This window comes from Phragmites australis, chromosome 4, assembly GCF_958298935.1.
Source record: "Phragmites australis chromosome 4, lpPhrAust1.1, whole genome shotgun sequence".
Lineage (NCBI taxonomy): Eukaryota > Viridiplantae > Streptophyta > Magnoliopsida > Poales > Poaceae > Phragmites > Phragmites australis.
The window spans coordinates 10480380-10497587 of record NC_084924.1 but is presented as its reverse complement, the minus strand read 5'-3'; the positions used below and the strand labels follow the sequence as shown (position 1 = coordinate 10497587).

The 17208-nt window shown below is 48.9% G+C and overlaps 1 protein-coding gene across 1 annotated transcript; it reads left to right on the top strand.

Annotated features, from left to right (window-relative positions):
- Positions 1–9491: 9491 nt before the first annotated feature.
- Positions 9492–14305, top strand: LOC133914584 (uncharacterized). The gene is made up of 2 exons (XM_062357662.1): positions 9492–9926; positions 13706–14305. Exons 1-2 carry the CDS (start codon positions 9492–9494, stop codon positions 14303–14305), a joined length of 1035 nt encoding a protein of 344 aa, XP_062213646.1.
- The last annotated feature ends 2903 nt before the right edge of the window (positions 14306–17208 follow it).

The following is a 17208-nucleotide window of genomic DNA, read 5'->3' as shown; positions in this document are numbered from 1 at the left end:
CATTGGCAAAATGGCAAAGCCGAATGTATTATTCGCTCTACCAATAAGATCATCCGCTCACTTCTTTTCCATGTGAGTGTGCCACCGATTTATTAGGTAGAAGCTCTCCACACTGCCACCCATCTACTCAACCTTCATCCCACAAAATCAATATGCTCCAAAACTCCTCACAAAGCTCTTTTTGGCTCTTCCCCTTCATTTGATCATCTTCGAGTTTTCAGACGCTGTTGCTACTCTAACCTTTCCACCACTGCCCTCCACAAACTCGCTCCTTGGTCCACCTCTTTTGTGTTCCTCGGTTACCCCTCCAATCATCAGAGTTACCAGTGTCTTGGCCTCTCCACCAATCGCATAATCATCTCTCATCACATTGTGTTCGACGAGAATTCCTTTCTCTTCACAGAAAAATCACCACCTTCTCCCTCTAAATTTTACTTTTTGGATGATCTCGTTCTTCTTTCTAGCTCAACAGTCGCTCCTCAGTGGCCCTTCCAATCTACACCACGCGCTGCGCCCGTGCCACTTGCCATGCTCGTTACCCTGCCGCACGCCCATGCACACACGCTCACGCCCACTGAGTTGCTCCAACCCCCAACCCCCCCTGTGACTGCAGTGCACACCACGCCAACACCCACTGAGCCGCTCCCATTCCCTCCAGCGCATGCAATGCATGCCATGCTCATGCCTGCTCAGCCACTCATATCCGCATCTGCAATACCGCCTGTGCCTGCTGCTCTTACCGCACACACGCCTCCTCCTGTTGCTCCTATTGCTCCTATTGCTAATGAACATCGCATGCTAAACTGTGGCAAAGCAGGCATCCGTAAGCCGGTGATTTGGCTCAACCTTCACGTAGAATGGCTCTCTCCCATTCCTAAGAGCTATCACATGGCTCTTAAGGTTGCCAATTGGCCTTCCGTGATGATTGATGAATTTTCAGCTTTGCAGGCAACAACATGTAGGAACTTGTCCCTCGTCTATGCGATGCCAATGTCGTTTAAGGTAAATGGGTGTACCGGCACAAATTCAAGCCCGTCGGCTCCGTCGACTGCTACAAGACATGTTGGGTCCTTTGTGGGTTCTCCCAGCAACCGGACGTCGACTATGGCAAGACCTTTAGTCAAGTTGTCAAAACCGCTACGGTTTGGACTGTGCTCTCCCTTGCGGCTGCAAGTGTCTGGCCCGTCAACAGTTCCTTTCTCCATGAATCTCTCTCCAAGGCTGTCTATTATGAGGAACCATCTAGCTTCATCAACTTGTCCATTCATGACCACGTCTGTCGCCTTGTCAAGTCCATCTATGGCTTGAAGTAGGCTCCTCGTGCATTACTGCAGAACCCCCCATCATTGCTGGATCCAAAACCCACTTCACTGCCGATTTTGAAGTCAGTAGTGGGTAACGGGCAGTGATAATTAGGGACTATCACTACTGGCATGGAGGACCGGCCGTGAAAGTGTTTCAGCTGGCAGTGATGCCTGGGAATCATTGTTGACTAGTGGTTTCAACCGGTAGTGATTCCCAAGGTATCACTGTCCGCTGGAGCCTTCAGCCGGTAGTGTTTTGCCTCTCCTGTCTCCCTCCCCTCTCCTCCCTGTCCTCCCTCTCTCTATCCTCTCCGTCCTTCCTCTCGCTCCTCGATCTCTCCGTCTCTCTCCCTCTCAATATATGCATACAATGAGATATATATTTAATGTAAATATATAATGAAGGCACCTTCACTAATACATAGTAATTCATGTCGTACAATGAAGGTGTTGGGAATCGATAAACACACATATATACATAATAGTTCTCACAGGTCACCCCCCCTAAAAAGTTAGTCGAGTTGGGCTAGTTCAGCATCACTCTACCTCTCCAGCAATGAGGATCGTGTCTCCGCACGGATGGCTGATGGCATGTGTACGTCTAGGGATGCCAAGGGGCCGATGGCGGTGGAGCGAAAGACTCAACCACGCTTGATCAACCGTAGTGTTGCCTATGCACCAGGCTCACCGATGTGTCAAAGACATCAAAGTCGGACGTCTGAACGCCACTATGGTTTGAGCCTTTGGTCTCCTCCGTAGCGCATTGATGGGCCACCCTCTCATGCTCATCCATAGGACACTGACGGGCCAGCCTCTCGTCGTCCTTCTCCTAGACACGCTTACGAGACACTATTTCTTGCTCCTCTATAGTGCATAGCTGACAGGCTAGTCTCTCACGCGATGAATGTGTGCTCGTTCTCTTCTATAGTGTTCACCCCCTCCTCTGCGGGGTAGTCCACCTCAACATAATGATACTGGTCAACTGCCTCATCTACTTCGACCACGGTGTAGCTCTCTGGTATTGGACGTCCGTGCAAATGTTCATAGGAGCCACGGGGATAAGCCACGCTGGAAGCCACCTTGATGGTAATGTTTCTAGCATCAATATGTAGTTCATATGGTCTTTGTACTGTTATAAGGTCCATGGGATAAGTGATGGGGTTAGCTCCCGGAACTCCCACGGATGCACAGCTACTCTGACGACCATCAGGGCTGGAGCGCGCAACATTAGGAGATGCTGCCGGCCATTTCTGTTCACTCACAATGGCGCCCCGTTGACATAAGAGGGCTTGCTGTATTGTTTATGCTATCTTTTCCTCTGTATGTTCTCTCTCCTTTTGCAGCACTTGTTCAAGCATTTCCATCATCCTAGCTGGTTGTGCCTCTCGTTCTGTATCTCGCTCTGCTTGGGATCTCTTTCGACTCTTGTAACTGTCAACGTTACCTAGGAATCCATATCTCCAACCCATCACCCAACGCCCCGTGTGTGACCATCGTGCTTCTTGTTTCCCAGTGCCAAGGTGAGATCGTCTCTATCCTTGTCTTGCTTGAAAGAGCCTTGTGTAGACTGTTCGTGAGCTTTCACAAGCTTTTTTGCAAGAGTTTGCATCACTTCCTGGTCTTTGGAGGTCGTACAACATAAGCTTCCATCAGACAAGTAGCACCCCTCCCAAGAAGGAAGCGCATAAATCGTTCGCTCCAGCCATCCGTCTGAGGTTTAACACCTCTCTCTCATAGTTCATCTAGCTATTGTTGCCACTGTCGTTCTTTCCTCACGTACCCACGACTACCGACTTTGTGGGTATAGAGGTTCTTCTTCAAGTTTGCTTTGTTCACCTCACTCAACCTCTGTGCTTCTTCCGACAACTTGTACTTCACAAAGGCTTACCAATGATCTTCCAATTGCAGCCATTTGCTAAAATCTAGCATTGTACCTTTCTGCACATAGGTTTTTTTCAGTGTGCCCTTCTAATTCTTAAATGAAAGGCCCATAAACATTAGCACCTTATGCTTAACTACGTTCATATCTGTCTCTATAGGGAACTTGAACCTCTCTAATATCTTAGGTCACAAGGTGTCATTCTTGATTGAATCAGGAACCATGTGCGGATCACCTCGTTCGCCAGTCTACAATTTGTAGCTGATGGACACATGATCCTTAATAGCTATACCACAGACTGACTTGTATGGTCCTAGAATTCTCTTTGGTATAGTTGACTTCCCTGCTGGTGAGATATCCGTGATCACAAATCGTCATGTAAGCATCTTTGAGGGACCTCGGGCATGATGTCACTCCTGGGATTGCTCATTGTCATGACCCTCAGGAGCATCAGGCATTTGCGTATAAGAAAAAAAAGATATTAAGAACCTATACAATAATATGTCAAAAATATGCATTCTTCAACTTATGAATTACCTCATCGCCTCGCATTTATTTGGTCTAGATTGAGGTAGTGGCTTAGGCTACCTTCTTCAATGTTCGACGACGACACTACAACTCCTTCTGGCACCTGGGCCGGATTGGTGGTTGGTGGTGCCATCCCTTTCTAGAAGTTCTGCATATGATGGTGATGAGCGGTTGAGTATTCTACATATAGAGAGCTGAGAAAGGATGGAGATAGAAATAAAATCGACGATGGAGTAACAAAGGAGGATATCACTCTTTGAGATTGTGTGTTTGCTCTTGATGTAAACATACACCTTAGTAAGTGTGATTAGGTAGACGTAAGTGCTTAATGCCTATTGAGTCATGTCCTAATGAATTTAAAGTCTTAATATTTAAGTTTATAGGAAATATGACTTATATATTTCCTTGGAGTTTTCTCCCTCCTTTTTATTTGGTTTTTATTGTCTTTTGAAAAATTATATATGTTATAGCTGCTTTGGTAACTATTTGCAAATGAGTGTTTGAGAGGGTAAGGATTTCACTCAAACAATTCCAAACATGTATTTTTGTTGTGTGTTTGTTCGAAGTTTGGACTTAGTGAGAAATTTTAGTTCAACAGTGAGTTTTTCCTTCTCATCGGATGATCTGGTGCTCCTTCCTTTCTTTTCAACGGATCATCTGGTCTTTAGTTCTACCAAATCATCTTTCCTATGTAAAGGTCCGGTGCATGTGTCCAGTGATCAGTTTAGAATCAACGGTTAATCCGGTGTTTGCAAATGGAATTTCACTCAGAAAAAGGTCCGGTGTTGGCAAAGTGTTCTGGACTGGACCTTTCAGTATTCAGTCAGTGGCAGTGAAAATCAAAAGGTCTGAGATTTAGTCTGATGGTCAATGTAGTGTCACCGAAGTATCCGTTGTTGAGTTTTGAAAATTCTTCGAGAGTTTGTCCGGTGTTCAGTGTAATCACACTGGACCATCCAATGCTTGAGTTTGGTTTTGACTAAAGGTTGAAAGGCTCTCTGCAAATTTTTGTCCAGTGCCTTGTCCGGAGCTACGTCTAAGCTTCACCAGACCTTTCGGTGCATGCAAATTTTGTGAGACCCACCTGTCATATAAGTGCTCTTCTCGGTCGGCTCTCTTCTCTGTTCCCGATCAGTGCCGCTCGTACACCCTCACCTCTCGCCATCATCGATGTGCTTCCATGCTGCCCAGATCGCCACTCGTTGTCGCCGCCCGTGCACCTTGCGCCCTCACCACCGTTCACTGCCGTCAGCTCACCACCGCTCCATCGTAGTAGCCACGCCACCCTGAGCAGCCGTTGCCAAGCCCAGAGCCACCACCGCCACTGTCCAGTGCCGCCAGCTATCGAGCTCCTCTCTCACCATCGACCTCTCTCTCAATTTCACTATGGTGAACACATATTCGGCAGATTCCTCAATTTTGCAAACCCTAGATACAAATTTCATCAAATTTGGATCAATTCGGTGCAAATTTTCTACAATGTATTGCAAATCCTTTAAATTGTTCTGAGTTAGGGTCATGTCGATTAAAGTTTGTGCTTGAATCGATAAATTCTTTCAAAATTTGAGCGAATTTGTGCAAATTTACCTCAAATTCATGCCAAATCTGATAAATTTGTTGAAATTTGAAGTCAATTTCTTGAAGTTGGTCAATTTCCAATGTCTCTATCTCAAATCCATAGCCTGTTCATCCCAATTCATATCAATTTCATGCTTAGGGTTCAATTTCACGTAATCTCATTTTAAATCCTTAAAACCCGAAGTGCTCTCTTACCTTGTTATCATCATTGTATCCGTCAGATGGGTCATGAGCACAATGATAATGGCAAGGGCAAGGCTGTTGAGTAGCTGAAGAAGAAGTAAAAGGCTCAGAAAAAGATTGATCATGCCATTGTAGTGGTAGATACAACAGACGCTCAATGAGGTTTTGAGCTCAGAGACGTCGCTTCACCTCCTCGTCGGTCCACCCGCACCCGTTTTGCCACGGGGATGGGTGTGACGCCTTCTGGTCAATAGGCAGCCAGAAGAGGGTTCATCGGGAGCCAGAGCTAGAGGAGGAGGAGGAGGAACAGTTTTAGCCAGAGCAGATAGAGCAGCCTCAGCCCCAGGGAGGGATCCGTTTGCGTGACTTGACCTCTTACAAGTCACCAAATATAAAAAGAAAACTTAGATTTGTGACGATCCATGAGTGGTTTCCCCTTATACCCTAGTAGAGGCTGAGGCAGAGCTCCCTGATGCCCTCTTTGACATAGACAACGATAGTGACTAGACTCGGAGGATGTCGAGTACTTCCCTCTAGTCGCTAGGTCTCATGACACCGAGGCAGGAGGTTCTTCTTAGGCTGCACTGAAGACCTCAGTTCCACTCTCTTCAGCACCTGAGATGACACCTTCTTTATCTCCTGCTGCACCACCTTCAGAGTTTACCCTCGTTCTTCAGCAGATGCAGCAGCAACAGATGATGATGTAGCTGCAAATGGCAGCCTAGGCAGAGATGCAAGCGAAGCTTCAGGCTTATATGCTTCGCCAGCAGAGCAGCAAATGATGGTCATGCAGTCACTCTAGCAGCAACAACAGACCATGTTTGCAGCGCTTTAGACAAACAAGGAGAACAACGCTAGGATGTTCTCATTCCTTTTTCAGTGTACGGGTCATCAGTTGCGAGCTGGTCCAATGATTAACATGCAGGCATCACCGGAACCATTTTGGTGGCATGTGTCCTGAAATTTTTGAAGTGTTGCACCAGATTGTCTGGTGTTACCCCCATGAGAGCACCAGAGCTTTTCTTGCAAAGAGAAATTTTTGGTTCCAGAAGAAGCTACACTCACCGGATTGTCTAGTAAAGGCAAAGAGGAATCACCAGACTAATTTTTGTAGAGAAATTGCTTCGGACAGTTTAAAATTGTTGAGTTCACTGGATAGCCCGGTGATGGACAAAACAAGCACCGGAGCAATTTTTCAGAGAAGGTTGCAATTGTTTAAAAATTAGAGGTCAACTGACCAGATAGTCCGGTGTTAAAGGTGTGCTCACTGGATACCTACCAGACTATTATTAGCAGTAACGGCTAATGACAGCTATCACAATGTGATTTTGAAAGTTGTACTCACTGGATTGTTTGGTGATTGTGAGGAGATACTCACCAGATCATCCGGTGTTAACAGAAAAAGTGGGTTGTTAGGCAACAGTTATATTTGGATCTCTAGCATATAAATACCCACTCACTTGGTTTTAGTTGGCTTACTTACGACCCCAGAAGAGCTCATACACTGTGTGTGTCATCAAGAAGCAAGAGAGTGCACTTAAGTGAATTCCAAAGTTCTTAATTGAAGGTTAAGGACATCTTTAGTGCTTGAAGAGTAGCAAGGGTATATCTAGCTGTAGTCTAGGCTTATCTTGATCAAGTGAAGCTATTGATTTATTACTCTTGTTAGTTGGTAATACCTAGCCGATATTTGGTGATTGGAGGTGTCTCGGTGAGCTCTTGGAGTTCTTATGGGAGCCCCAAGAAGAGCTATGTGCTTGGTTTGATGTCCGCAAATCCGGAGATGGAGAATTGACAATCATGAGTAAGCACTTGAGACTTTGTGACTCAAAGGAGAGCGATATCCTTTGTGGATGCTACAACGTGGACTAGAAGGGAGTGCCAACTTTTCGATACTTCGGTAAAAAATCGGTGTTTTTTTTTTGTCCATCTCCCTACTTCCTGTATTTATATTTGAACATTTTACCTACTTACAAGCTTTACTTTTCATATTTATTTTGTGTTCTAGCTTACATGGTTTTCATGCTTCTATCTAGTTTGATTGTGTAGTCGTATTTCAATTCATCTAAGCTAAGTTTGCTACTTATTATAGAATTCGGTATGAATAAATTTTTTAGCAGTCCAATTCGCCCCTCTCTGCTAGAAAGGTTTGTGTCGGTGGATGAACACCGCAAGCAGGGATCCTGAGGGACCCCCTTTGAGATTCGGCCGGGGGCTGGTCCTGGAACTACCTCGTACGTGGGGTTAATGCGTGTGGGACTTAGGTGGGATGAATCGTTGTTGGCTAGTAGTAATGAATGCACCAAGGGTTTAAACAGGTTCAGGCCGCACGGAGACGTAATACCCTACTCCTGTGTGTCTAGTATGTTATCAATGCTCTTCGAATGCCTTTCTCTGGATCTCTATCGATCTCCAGATCCTTTTTTCTATCTCTAGCTTCTGCTCTTCTATCAGCTGTGTTACCCGGTCCCTCTTTGTATCTTTTGCCCCTCTATTACAAGGTGCTCCCTCCCCCCCTTTTATCTACCGGGGGAGGCCCTCCAGGAGGTGCCCAGAACGAGAGCCCAAGTTCCCGTAAACAATAAATGGAAAGCGACCATTCATGGGTCTACAGTTGATGTTACAGAGGGTTGAAAATACATCCCTCGGACGGTCCCATCGGTCTTCAGGGGCGCCCACCGGCCAGCCTCTGAGTACCTTCTCATGCCCGTCTGGTCAGAGTAGGTCTGACACGGTCTGATGCAACAGGACGATAAGCGATAAGCCTCAAGCCCATCGAAGATATCTTCAGGCCATCTTTCTTTATGGGCCTCGCGAGGGGACATGCGATGGGACCCGCTGCATTAATTGTGCCCACACCTTCCTGCCAGGCGGCGGCAGGGACTAGCGTATTCAGTACGGCAGGTGTGGGGGAGAGTGGTTGGATGTGACCGGCCACGCTCCCCATTAAATGCAGCATCGGGTCTCCCACCGACCGACACCTCATCGTGGAGTCCCTACGGGGTCCACCGGCATGGGGCTTGCCGGGTGCTCGGGGCTCTCTGGGTGCTCGGGGACCAACTGTTCTTGGCCCCGAGCGCCCAGCCCCGGACCTTGCTTCCCTCGGGTCCTCGGGGCACTCTGGGACTCGGGGACCAACTGTTCTTTTCTCCGAGCGCCCAGTCCCAGACCTTGCTCTTCCCGGGTCCTTGGGACACTCTGGGTACTCGGGGACCAACTGGCCTTGGCCCCGAGCGCCCACTCCTGGACCTGGCTCTTCTCAGGTCCTCAGGGCGCTTTGGGTACTCGGGGACCAACTACTCTTAGCCCCGAGCGCCCACTCCCGGACCTGGCTCTTCTCGGGTCCTCAGGGCGCTCTGAGTACTCGGGGACCAACTGTTCTTGGCCCCGAGCACCCGCTCCCGGACCTGGCTTCCCTGGGGCCCTCGGGGAGATGGTCCCCGAGGGTAGGCGGCTCCATGTGGCACTGCGCTGTTCTGGCCTCAGGACTCGGGAACCCCTGGATCCCATATCACCGACAGCAGCCCCCGGGCCCATCGGCAGGTGATGGTCCAGAGACTAAGGGTGAGGCCCTATTTCTTCGAGGCCGATCACAGCATTGGTGCCATATGGCTTTCTGTCGCTCGGTGCCTAAGTCTTTGCGGGCATTGCAACTTTTAGACCCAAGCTCTTGGTATAACCCAAGGAGGAGCCGAAAGGGCGCGTGCCCTTTCGAATTTCGAGGAAGACGATGATGAGGCGGGAGACACCCCAGGCCTCTGCGAGGATCGAGGAAGGCGTGCCTCACTTATTGCACCAAGGAATAAGGCGTTTGAACTCCCAGCGATAGAAAAGGGGAGAGGCAATGGACCATTACCTTCCTCAATCACCATTCTTGCCGTTGTTATTCTTGAGCATTGGGAGACTTCTCTTCAGCCTTCAGTGCACTCTGACTCCAGCCACCTCCAGCGCACTTCCCACCTCTGAAAATGCCAAGGGCAAGAGGCAACCGTCGGGTAGCGTCGAACATCGGTGGCATTATGCCAAAATCCCGCCTTTTGAACGAGGAGGGCGTGGAGAAGGTGCGGAAGCTTATGGTCAGGGCTGGCCAGCGGGGAGCATCGGTGGTGACGCCGGCCACCCATCCACCCACCCCGCGTGGGCCCGGGCAGATCGTCATCTTTGCCTCCTTCGTGGCTGCCAGTCTGGTGCCGCCGTTTTCAACGTTCTTCATGCAAGTGCTGGACACTTACGTCGTCCAGTTGGCCCACCTGAGCCCGAATTCGGTGGTGATCCTGGCGGTCTTCGCCCACCTCTGCGAGATGTTCATAGGGGTGTCGTCATCTATGGCGCTCTTTCGGCACTTCTTCATCCTCCGAGCGGCCGGGAAGAAGAAGGGGTCGGACGATGTGGAGGTTGTGGGCTGCTGCAATTTCCTCCTACGAGAGGGTGCCGGCGACACCTACATCCAGCAGGTGCTGCTCAGCAAGTGGGACGACTGGCGCTTGGACTGGGTCTACATCGACGTCAGCCCCTATGACCGCCTTCTGCTGCCCCGATCACCGGCGGAGCCCAACAAACGGGTTTGGGAGTCCGCCCCCGAGGAGGATGCCCGTCTGCGCCCAGTGCTGAACCGCATCGAAGACCTCGCTGGGCGGGTGAATGTACTTAAAAGTTCCTAGAGGGGGGGGGGGTGAATAGGCTTTTCTGAAAAATAAAACTAAACAGCGGATTAAACAGATGCCGGATACTCTGGTCTGGTCCGAAGTATCCGGTCTAGTCCGGAGTCTCCGGTCTATACAAGATCTCGAGAACAACTAAGAATTAACGAGAACAGCTAGAAACTAAAAGTAGATACTAATTCTACTTGATAGCACAAAGCTTAAACAACAATAGTTACTAGCAAGATGATCACTAAGACTAATTGTATGATAAATCTCAAAGCTACACAATTTAAGTAAATTGCACAAATGAAGACACAAGGAATTATCCCGGAGTTCGGCCACCTCACAAAGAAGTGCCTACGTCTATGTTGAGGAGCTCACAAAGAGCCGGGTCTTTTCTAACCCTATCCTCTTCTAGCGACCACAAAAATCAAGCTAGAATTTCTTTAATCAAATTGATGTCGATTACAAACTTCCCGTGGCACTCCATAAAGATTGGGTGCTCTACGGGTGACACCTTGCCGTCTAGGAGCACAAGGCTCCAAGAGAAATGATCACAGCGAATGCTTGATGAAGAACTCAATGCTCAAGTGTCTTAACTTCACTCCAAACACAATCTCACTAAATTTGCATAAAACTAAGCACTAGAGATGTTTGGAGGGACTTTGAATGCTCTTGGAAGGCTTTATGAGTGTAGAGCTCAGCAGCAACAGCAATCAATTAATGCTAGGGGGTGTGGAAGTATATATAGCTCACTCTAAAAAACTAGCCGTTACTGTTCTGACACACCTAACCTGGAGTATCCGGTGAACACCGAAGTATCCGGTCTAAAATCCAAAACGGCATCAGAACGGTCACAGAACTGTGTCAGAACTAGCCGTAACGGTTCTGTTAAGTTGCCGGAGTCTCCGATGAATACCGGAGTCTCCGGTCCTGACAGGGCTACCACTTAGACAAAGTCCGGAGACTTGCCGGACCCTCTGGCTTCTCCAGGTACCGGAGTATCCGGTGAACACCGGAGACTCCGGTCTTTTTAATAAAAGAATAAATACTAACCGAGCCACCCTTGCCGGAGTCTCCGGAGACTCCGGTAAAAACATTTTCTCCTATCGGAGTATCCGGTGAACACCGGAGACTCCGGTCTTTTTTTCAAAAAATAAATGCTTAACCGAGCGACCTCTGGCGGAGTCTCCCTCGGAGACTCCGGCCTAAAAACTCACCAACACCGGAGTATCCGGTGAACACCGGAGACTCCGGGGAAAAAAGAAATTCGGAACCGAGCGCCTTCTGCCGGAGTCTATCTCGGAGACTCCGGACCCAGTGAACTTCTGTCTAACTTCCTGGTGTCCGTGGGTGAGTGTGTCTCTCAACTTATTGGTCCTAAAGGTTATCTTGAGCATTGAGACACTAAACAAGCAATCAAATGCAACCCTCTTAATAGAGCGGCTATCGTAGACTCAATTTCAAAGATAGAAAAATTTAAATCCTATTGAGTACTCCTCATTACTTCTCTTTTCTTTTTGAGGGGTGTCAAACGTCATAAATCTTCTCAATTTAGACTAAGACCTGTTCATGACTTAGATAAACATATTAGATCCTTAATCATTTTGTCATCAATAAGCTAAAACCCACTTAGGGGGCCTAGATGCACTTTCAGCGGGGCTTACCTCGCTAATGGTGGTCGCCGACTTCCTATGCCGCCGGCTGGCCCCCTTGAGGGAACACGCTCGTCCTGCTGGATGTACACCGGGCCTCGTGATGTGATGAGGACGTGCATAGGCGAGGGCGGGAACCTCGACGAGGGGGCCCTGGCGGTGTTGCTCAAGGTGGTGACCGACGTTGAAGACCTTGCCCAGGCGGTCCTGCCACGCGAAGACCTGGCGCTTTGTTCAGACCCGGGCCAGGCGACTCTACAGGAATCGATGCTGGCCTTTGACGCCCAGGGGCCGACGGATCGCACGGGGCACCGAGACCCCGGGACACTGCATATTCCCAGGGTAGACGACAACGGAGGGCAGGGCGCTGCCGCTGACAATGGCAGATCGCCAAGCCGGGGCGACTAGGGGAAGCATCCCCGGTCGCCCATCGCCCTACTGTCCTTGTCCTCTTTCGTCGCCATCACCTCCGTCATCCTTGCGTCGAGAACCTCGGCCGACGGCTGGCAGCGCGACGGCCGACGGCCGAACTGGCTAGCCCTCGGGAGCAGGTTCCAGGGCGGATGCTGGGACCAGTTCACAACGGCCCGGGGGCCAGAGCCCTACCCCGAAAAGGAGAAGGCCGGAACCCAGACCGAAGGCCCCAGAATTCTAGATCCCGCAGTCCCGATGGCGGTACCGCGGGCCAAAAACCACGTAAGCCCCCTTTTCTTCCTCGAGCTCGTTTTGCTCGTCTCTAGGCTGGGTGTTGATCTGTTTTCGTTCCAGGCTGCACAAGGACTCTCCAGGAGGCTGGACGTCTCCCGAGCAACCGTGGCCTTCCCCTATCCCTGAGTCGAGAGCCCAGGCTGGCTCTGCCCCGAACCCCCCCCCCCCCCCGACTGGGGAGGAGCAACCGGCTACAAGGGAGGCCGTCGCGATAAGGGTGGCGCTGGCGCGGCCGCCGTCGGGGTCCCCGAGTGCCACCCTTGTCGCGACGGCCTCTCTTGAAAGTTTGTAATGTGACAACCTATCAATAAAGCTCATTTTAGAATTAATTATGTCTCTCTATTTTTTTTTCAAAAGCGACCCAGGACCCATCGCCCTCTCTCATCTTAGCCTATAAATTGCCACCCTCCATCTATGCCAAACTCCCCATGATCCCATTCCCATCAGCCATCACCCACCCATCTCTTCTTTTCTACTTGCTAGCCAAAGGCGCTTGCCCACTTCAACAAATCAATTCCATATTTCAATTCACGGATCAAAAGACCGTGAAATCGTGTGCTTGGTCATGGGTGTGGCAACATTTTAAAACATTCTTTAGAGAAATTAATGAGGAACATATAGGATTTGCTAAGTGTACTATATCCAGCTATGAATTAGGTACTAGATCTACAAATAAAACGAAACATTTAAGGAAACATATTAAACATTGCGAACAAAATTCTAAGTTTATAATGAAACTATGTAATTTTTGAAACATAGCCATAGGTTATAGAAAGATTTTTAACGAGTCAACCATTGAATAAAGCTCATTTTTATTTTTATTTTCTCTATTTTTTTTTAATTTTATAGCTATTATTTTTTAATGTTTGAAGTACCGCCGGAGTGCGAAGTGATCGTGCTCAACCATGCCGATAGGCCAACCGTGTGCCATCATGCCGCTAGGCCGTCCATATACCGTGCCTCCACCGGACCCCATCGTGCCGCCGATTCGTAATTGTACCTAAGTTGGCCTGATATGGTACGGTGACTGATGAGCCTACCAAACTAAGCCAGATCATGCCTATATGGATATGTGTTAGATAGACCCATTTGAACATCTCATACCAGTGTGGTGGAAAACACACAAAGACAAAGCAGTGACCATCTTGGAATAGTGCGAGAGCAAAAAAAACAACATTCACAGTGAGCAAAATCGCATACAGCTTTACCAAAAGATTACAAAAGTAGTCCTCAATTGAACTTTTCAAGCGCTGCGTCCACCAATCCTGCATTCCCGCGGAGCACCGCACGGCCCTGATCCAGCCCGTCGATGTGGAGAATTTCCTCTCTGTAGATTGCTACCCGACCTTGAGATCTAAGAACGGGGGCTCCAATTTGGGGCTGAATCTGGAGGCTTACGCCAGGGATCCCACCTCTGTGGCTGGGGGTAACGCTGTGAGGAAGGCTGTGGAGCTGAAATCAGCTTCCAAGCGGGGTAAGGACGTGCTTGCCCTCGCCGGCATTGGGGGCGATGGGTCTGATGGGAGAGGAAGTGGTGATCCGGCATTGCTGGATGAGGAATTGGCGTTGCAGCTGCATCTGGCAATGAATCGATCACAGAGGATTTCACGTTCAGGGAACTCGTCTGGTGGTGGCTCCACCGAGCAGGACAAGGGGAAGAAAGATGTGGTTGGTGGAAGGAAGGGTAATGGCGCTCAGGATATTTGTGAAACCAATATGATGGCTCAGCTTGATGATGAAGCAAAACCGGGTTGCAATATGGTTTCAAAGGGTTTTTTTAGGAGATTTGATCCCTCAGTCACCGTGGTTCTTGCTCTTAATGTGTGAAAGGTAAGCATGCCCAGGAGAGAATGAAAACTAAAAGAAAATATCCTCCCATGACTGGACAGCAGGATGATTTTGGTGGATCGGTATAAGACCAACCCAACGGTTTTCTTCCCTACCCACTTCAAAATCCCTTCACGACAGGATTATCTTCTCGGATTCATTTCCTTCAGGTTCCTGCACTCCAACAACATTTCCTTCTCCGTTTCCTTCCCCAACAAACTTCTAATATCCTATCATTCTTTTTAACTACCACTATTTTTTACGATACGGTACGTATATGTGGTACTTGTGCGCCGCACATGTTATTTTTAAGGGGACCAAAACGATCGCTACGCATGGGACCTAATTTATTTGGACGATGAAACTGTAAAAAACCGCTCAATACCAGTACCGTTTCGGCCCCGTCGTCGTGGACACAAATGTTGTCATGGTTGGCAGGAAGCACATGGGAGATGGCTTCTTGGGCATGAGTCTTCCCGTGGATGGAATTGTGTACGGGTGCTTCTCCTTGCAGGGGAAGCTAGGCACGGGTGGCTTCCATGCGAAGATTCGAGTCCCTATTAAAAGGGCCGGCCGCCATATGTGAGAGGCAAACTTCTTTCCTATCTTGCATTTACACAATGAGCTCTTCAGACTCTAAAGGTATGCTAATGTTCTCGTCGGACTCGAGCGACGAAGAGGATGAATTGCTTTTGCTCGTCGCCATCGAGGAGGAACAGGCTGCATCGCAGGGTCGGAGCCGTCAGCGTGGCTCCATCCCGGGCCACGCGGTCATAGACCGTGGGCACCAGGAAGGTGCTGCTAGGCTATTCAGTGACTGCTTCGCCAATAACCCAGTGTATGGTGATATATTGTTCCGGCGTAGGTAAAATCATATTCGATATGCAGCACATATGCAGGTAGCGACCTGTAATAATGATTGTTCATCCTACCAGGTTTTGGATGAGTCGTCCATTGTTCTTGAGAATTGTTGCTGCTATGGAGCAGCATGACCCATGGTTTCAGCAAAAGAGGGATGCAACGGCAAGCTCGGCCTAAGCCCCCTACAAAAAATGGCTGCGGCCATCCGGCAACTAGCGTACAGAGTCAGTGCCCACCTCCCTACCCCTTCACGACATGTTTGAAAATCGTGAGGTTACAGGGAGGATTGCAAAATGGGCTGCAGAGATCGCACCATTCATGATAGTTTTCGTTGCAAGAACAGCAATAAAGTCTCAGGCATTAGCGGATTTCGTAGCAGATTGGACGCCGCAGGCCAAAGCTCCAGCAGAAGCACCGTTAGACCCGCTCTGGATCGCATATTGTGACGGAGCCTGGGGGCTTCGGGTGCGGCGGCAATACTATCTTCGCCTTCAGGAGTAAAGTTGAGATACGCTGCCAGACTCGAGTTTCGATCGACAAACAACGTCATGGAGTACGAAGCAGTCCTCCTTTGCCTTCACAAGGCGGGAGCTTTGGGCGCCCGAAGGGTATTGATAAAGACGGACTCTAAAGTAATAGCAAGCCAAATTGATAAGACATTTCAGACAAAAGAGCTAGAGCTTGTTAAATACATGGTGGCTGTTCGAGGCATGGAAAAGCACCTCCTAGGATTCACAGTAAAGAGTATATCAAGAAATGACAACTTCGAGGCAGATAACCTCGCAAAGACCGCGACACAAAATCTGCCAATACCGCTAGATGTGTTCTATCAGATGTTGAGGGGGCTAGCTGTAGAGGTCCCTTCGCAGAAGGAAGGCTCAGTCGCTATAATTGAGAGCGAAGATTGGCAGTCTCCCATAATGGCTTATCTTCGCGGCTACTATGAGCCCGAAGATAATGTTGAGGCGAAGCGCATAGCCCCAAGAGCCAGGAACTACAAAATTGTGGGGGACAACTTGTACAAGATGGGAGTCTATGCACATATGCTGCAATGTATATCCCAGGCACAAGGGCAAAATTTGCTGAGAGAAATACATGGAGGACTGTGTGGCTCGCACGTAGGCACCCGAGCCCTCGTTGGAAAAGCATTCAGGCAAGGATTTTTTTGGCCAAAGGCGGTCAGCGATGCGGAGTATATAGTCTGAAGTTGTACGCAGTGCCAGTACTTGGCGAAGGGATCAAACAGGCCTTCAACAAAGACACAGCTCATACCACCAATCTGGCCGTTTGCACGGTGGGCAATTGACATTGTAGGCCAGTTATCAGCCGCCCCGGGAAACTTGCGTTACGCTGTCATCGCAGTAGAGTATTTCTCCAAGTGGGTGGAGGCAATGCCGCTGGTGAATACAACGTCAAGAAATATCCAAAAAATCTTGTGGTAGAACATCATCTGCCGCTTCGGAATCCCGCACGAAGTGACCGTTGATAACGGCACGCAATTTGATAGTGAAGGATTCAGGCAATTCTGCGAAGACATGGGAATCAAAGTCCACTTCGCGTCTGCGTATCACCCACAGTCAAATGGAGCCATGGAAAGGGAAAACGACATTGTTTTTGCCGGTGTCGCAAGACGTCTGCAAGGCTTGCCAAAAGGAAAGTGGATGGAAGAGTTGCCGAAGGTCTTATGGTCTGTAAGAACAACGGTAACAAGACCGACTGGCTTCACACCATTTTGTCTGCTCTTCGGCAAAGAGGTAATGACTCCAGAGGAGTGTAAAAATAGATCATTTCGAGTCGCAAATGAATTAGCACAAAGTGAGGAATTGACATCAAAATATGCGCTCAAGGAAATGAGAATGCAGGTCGCCGAAAACTTGACCAAATACCAGGAGGAGACTAGAAGGTGGAGAGACAAGAAAGTTCCCCCAAAGGACTTCGCCCCTGGGGATTTGGTACTGCGAAGAATCAACAATGCTTCAGCCATGGGAAAATTGCAAAGTAAATGGGACGGCCCCTTTTTAGTGAAGAGGTCGTTAAGGCCC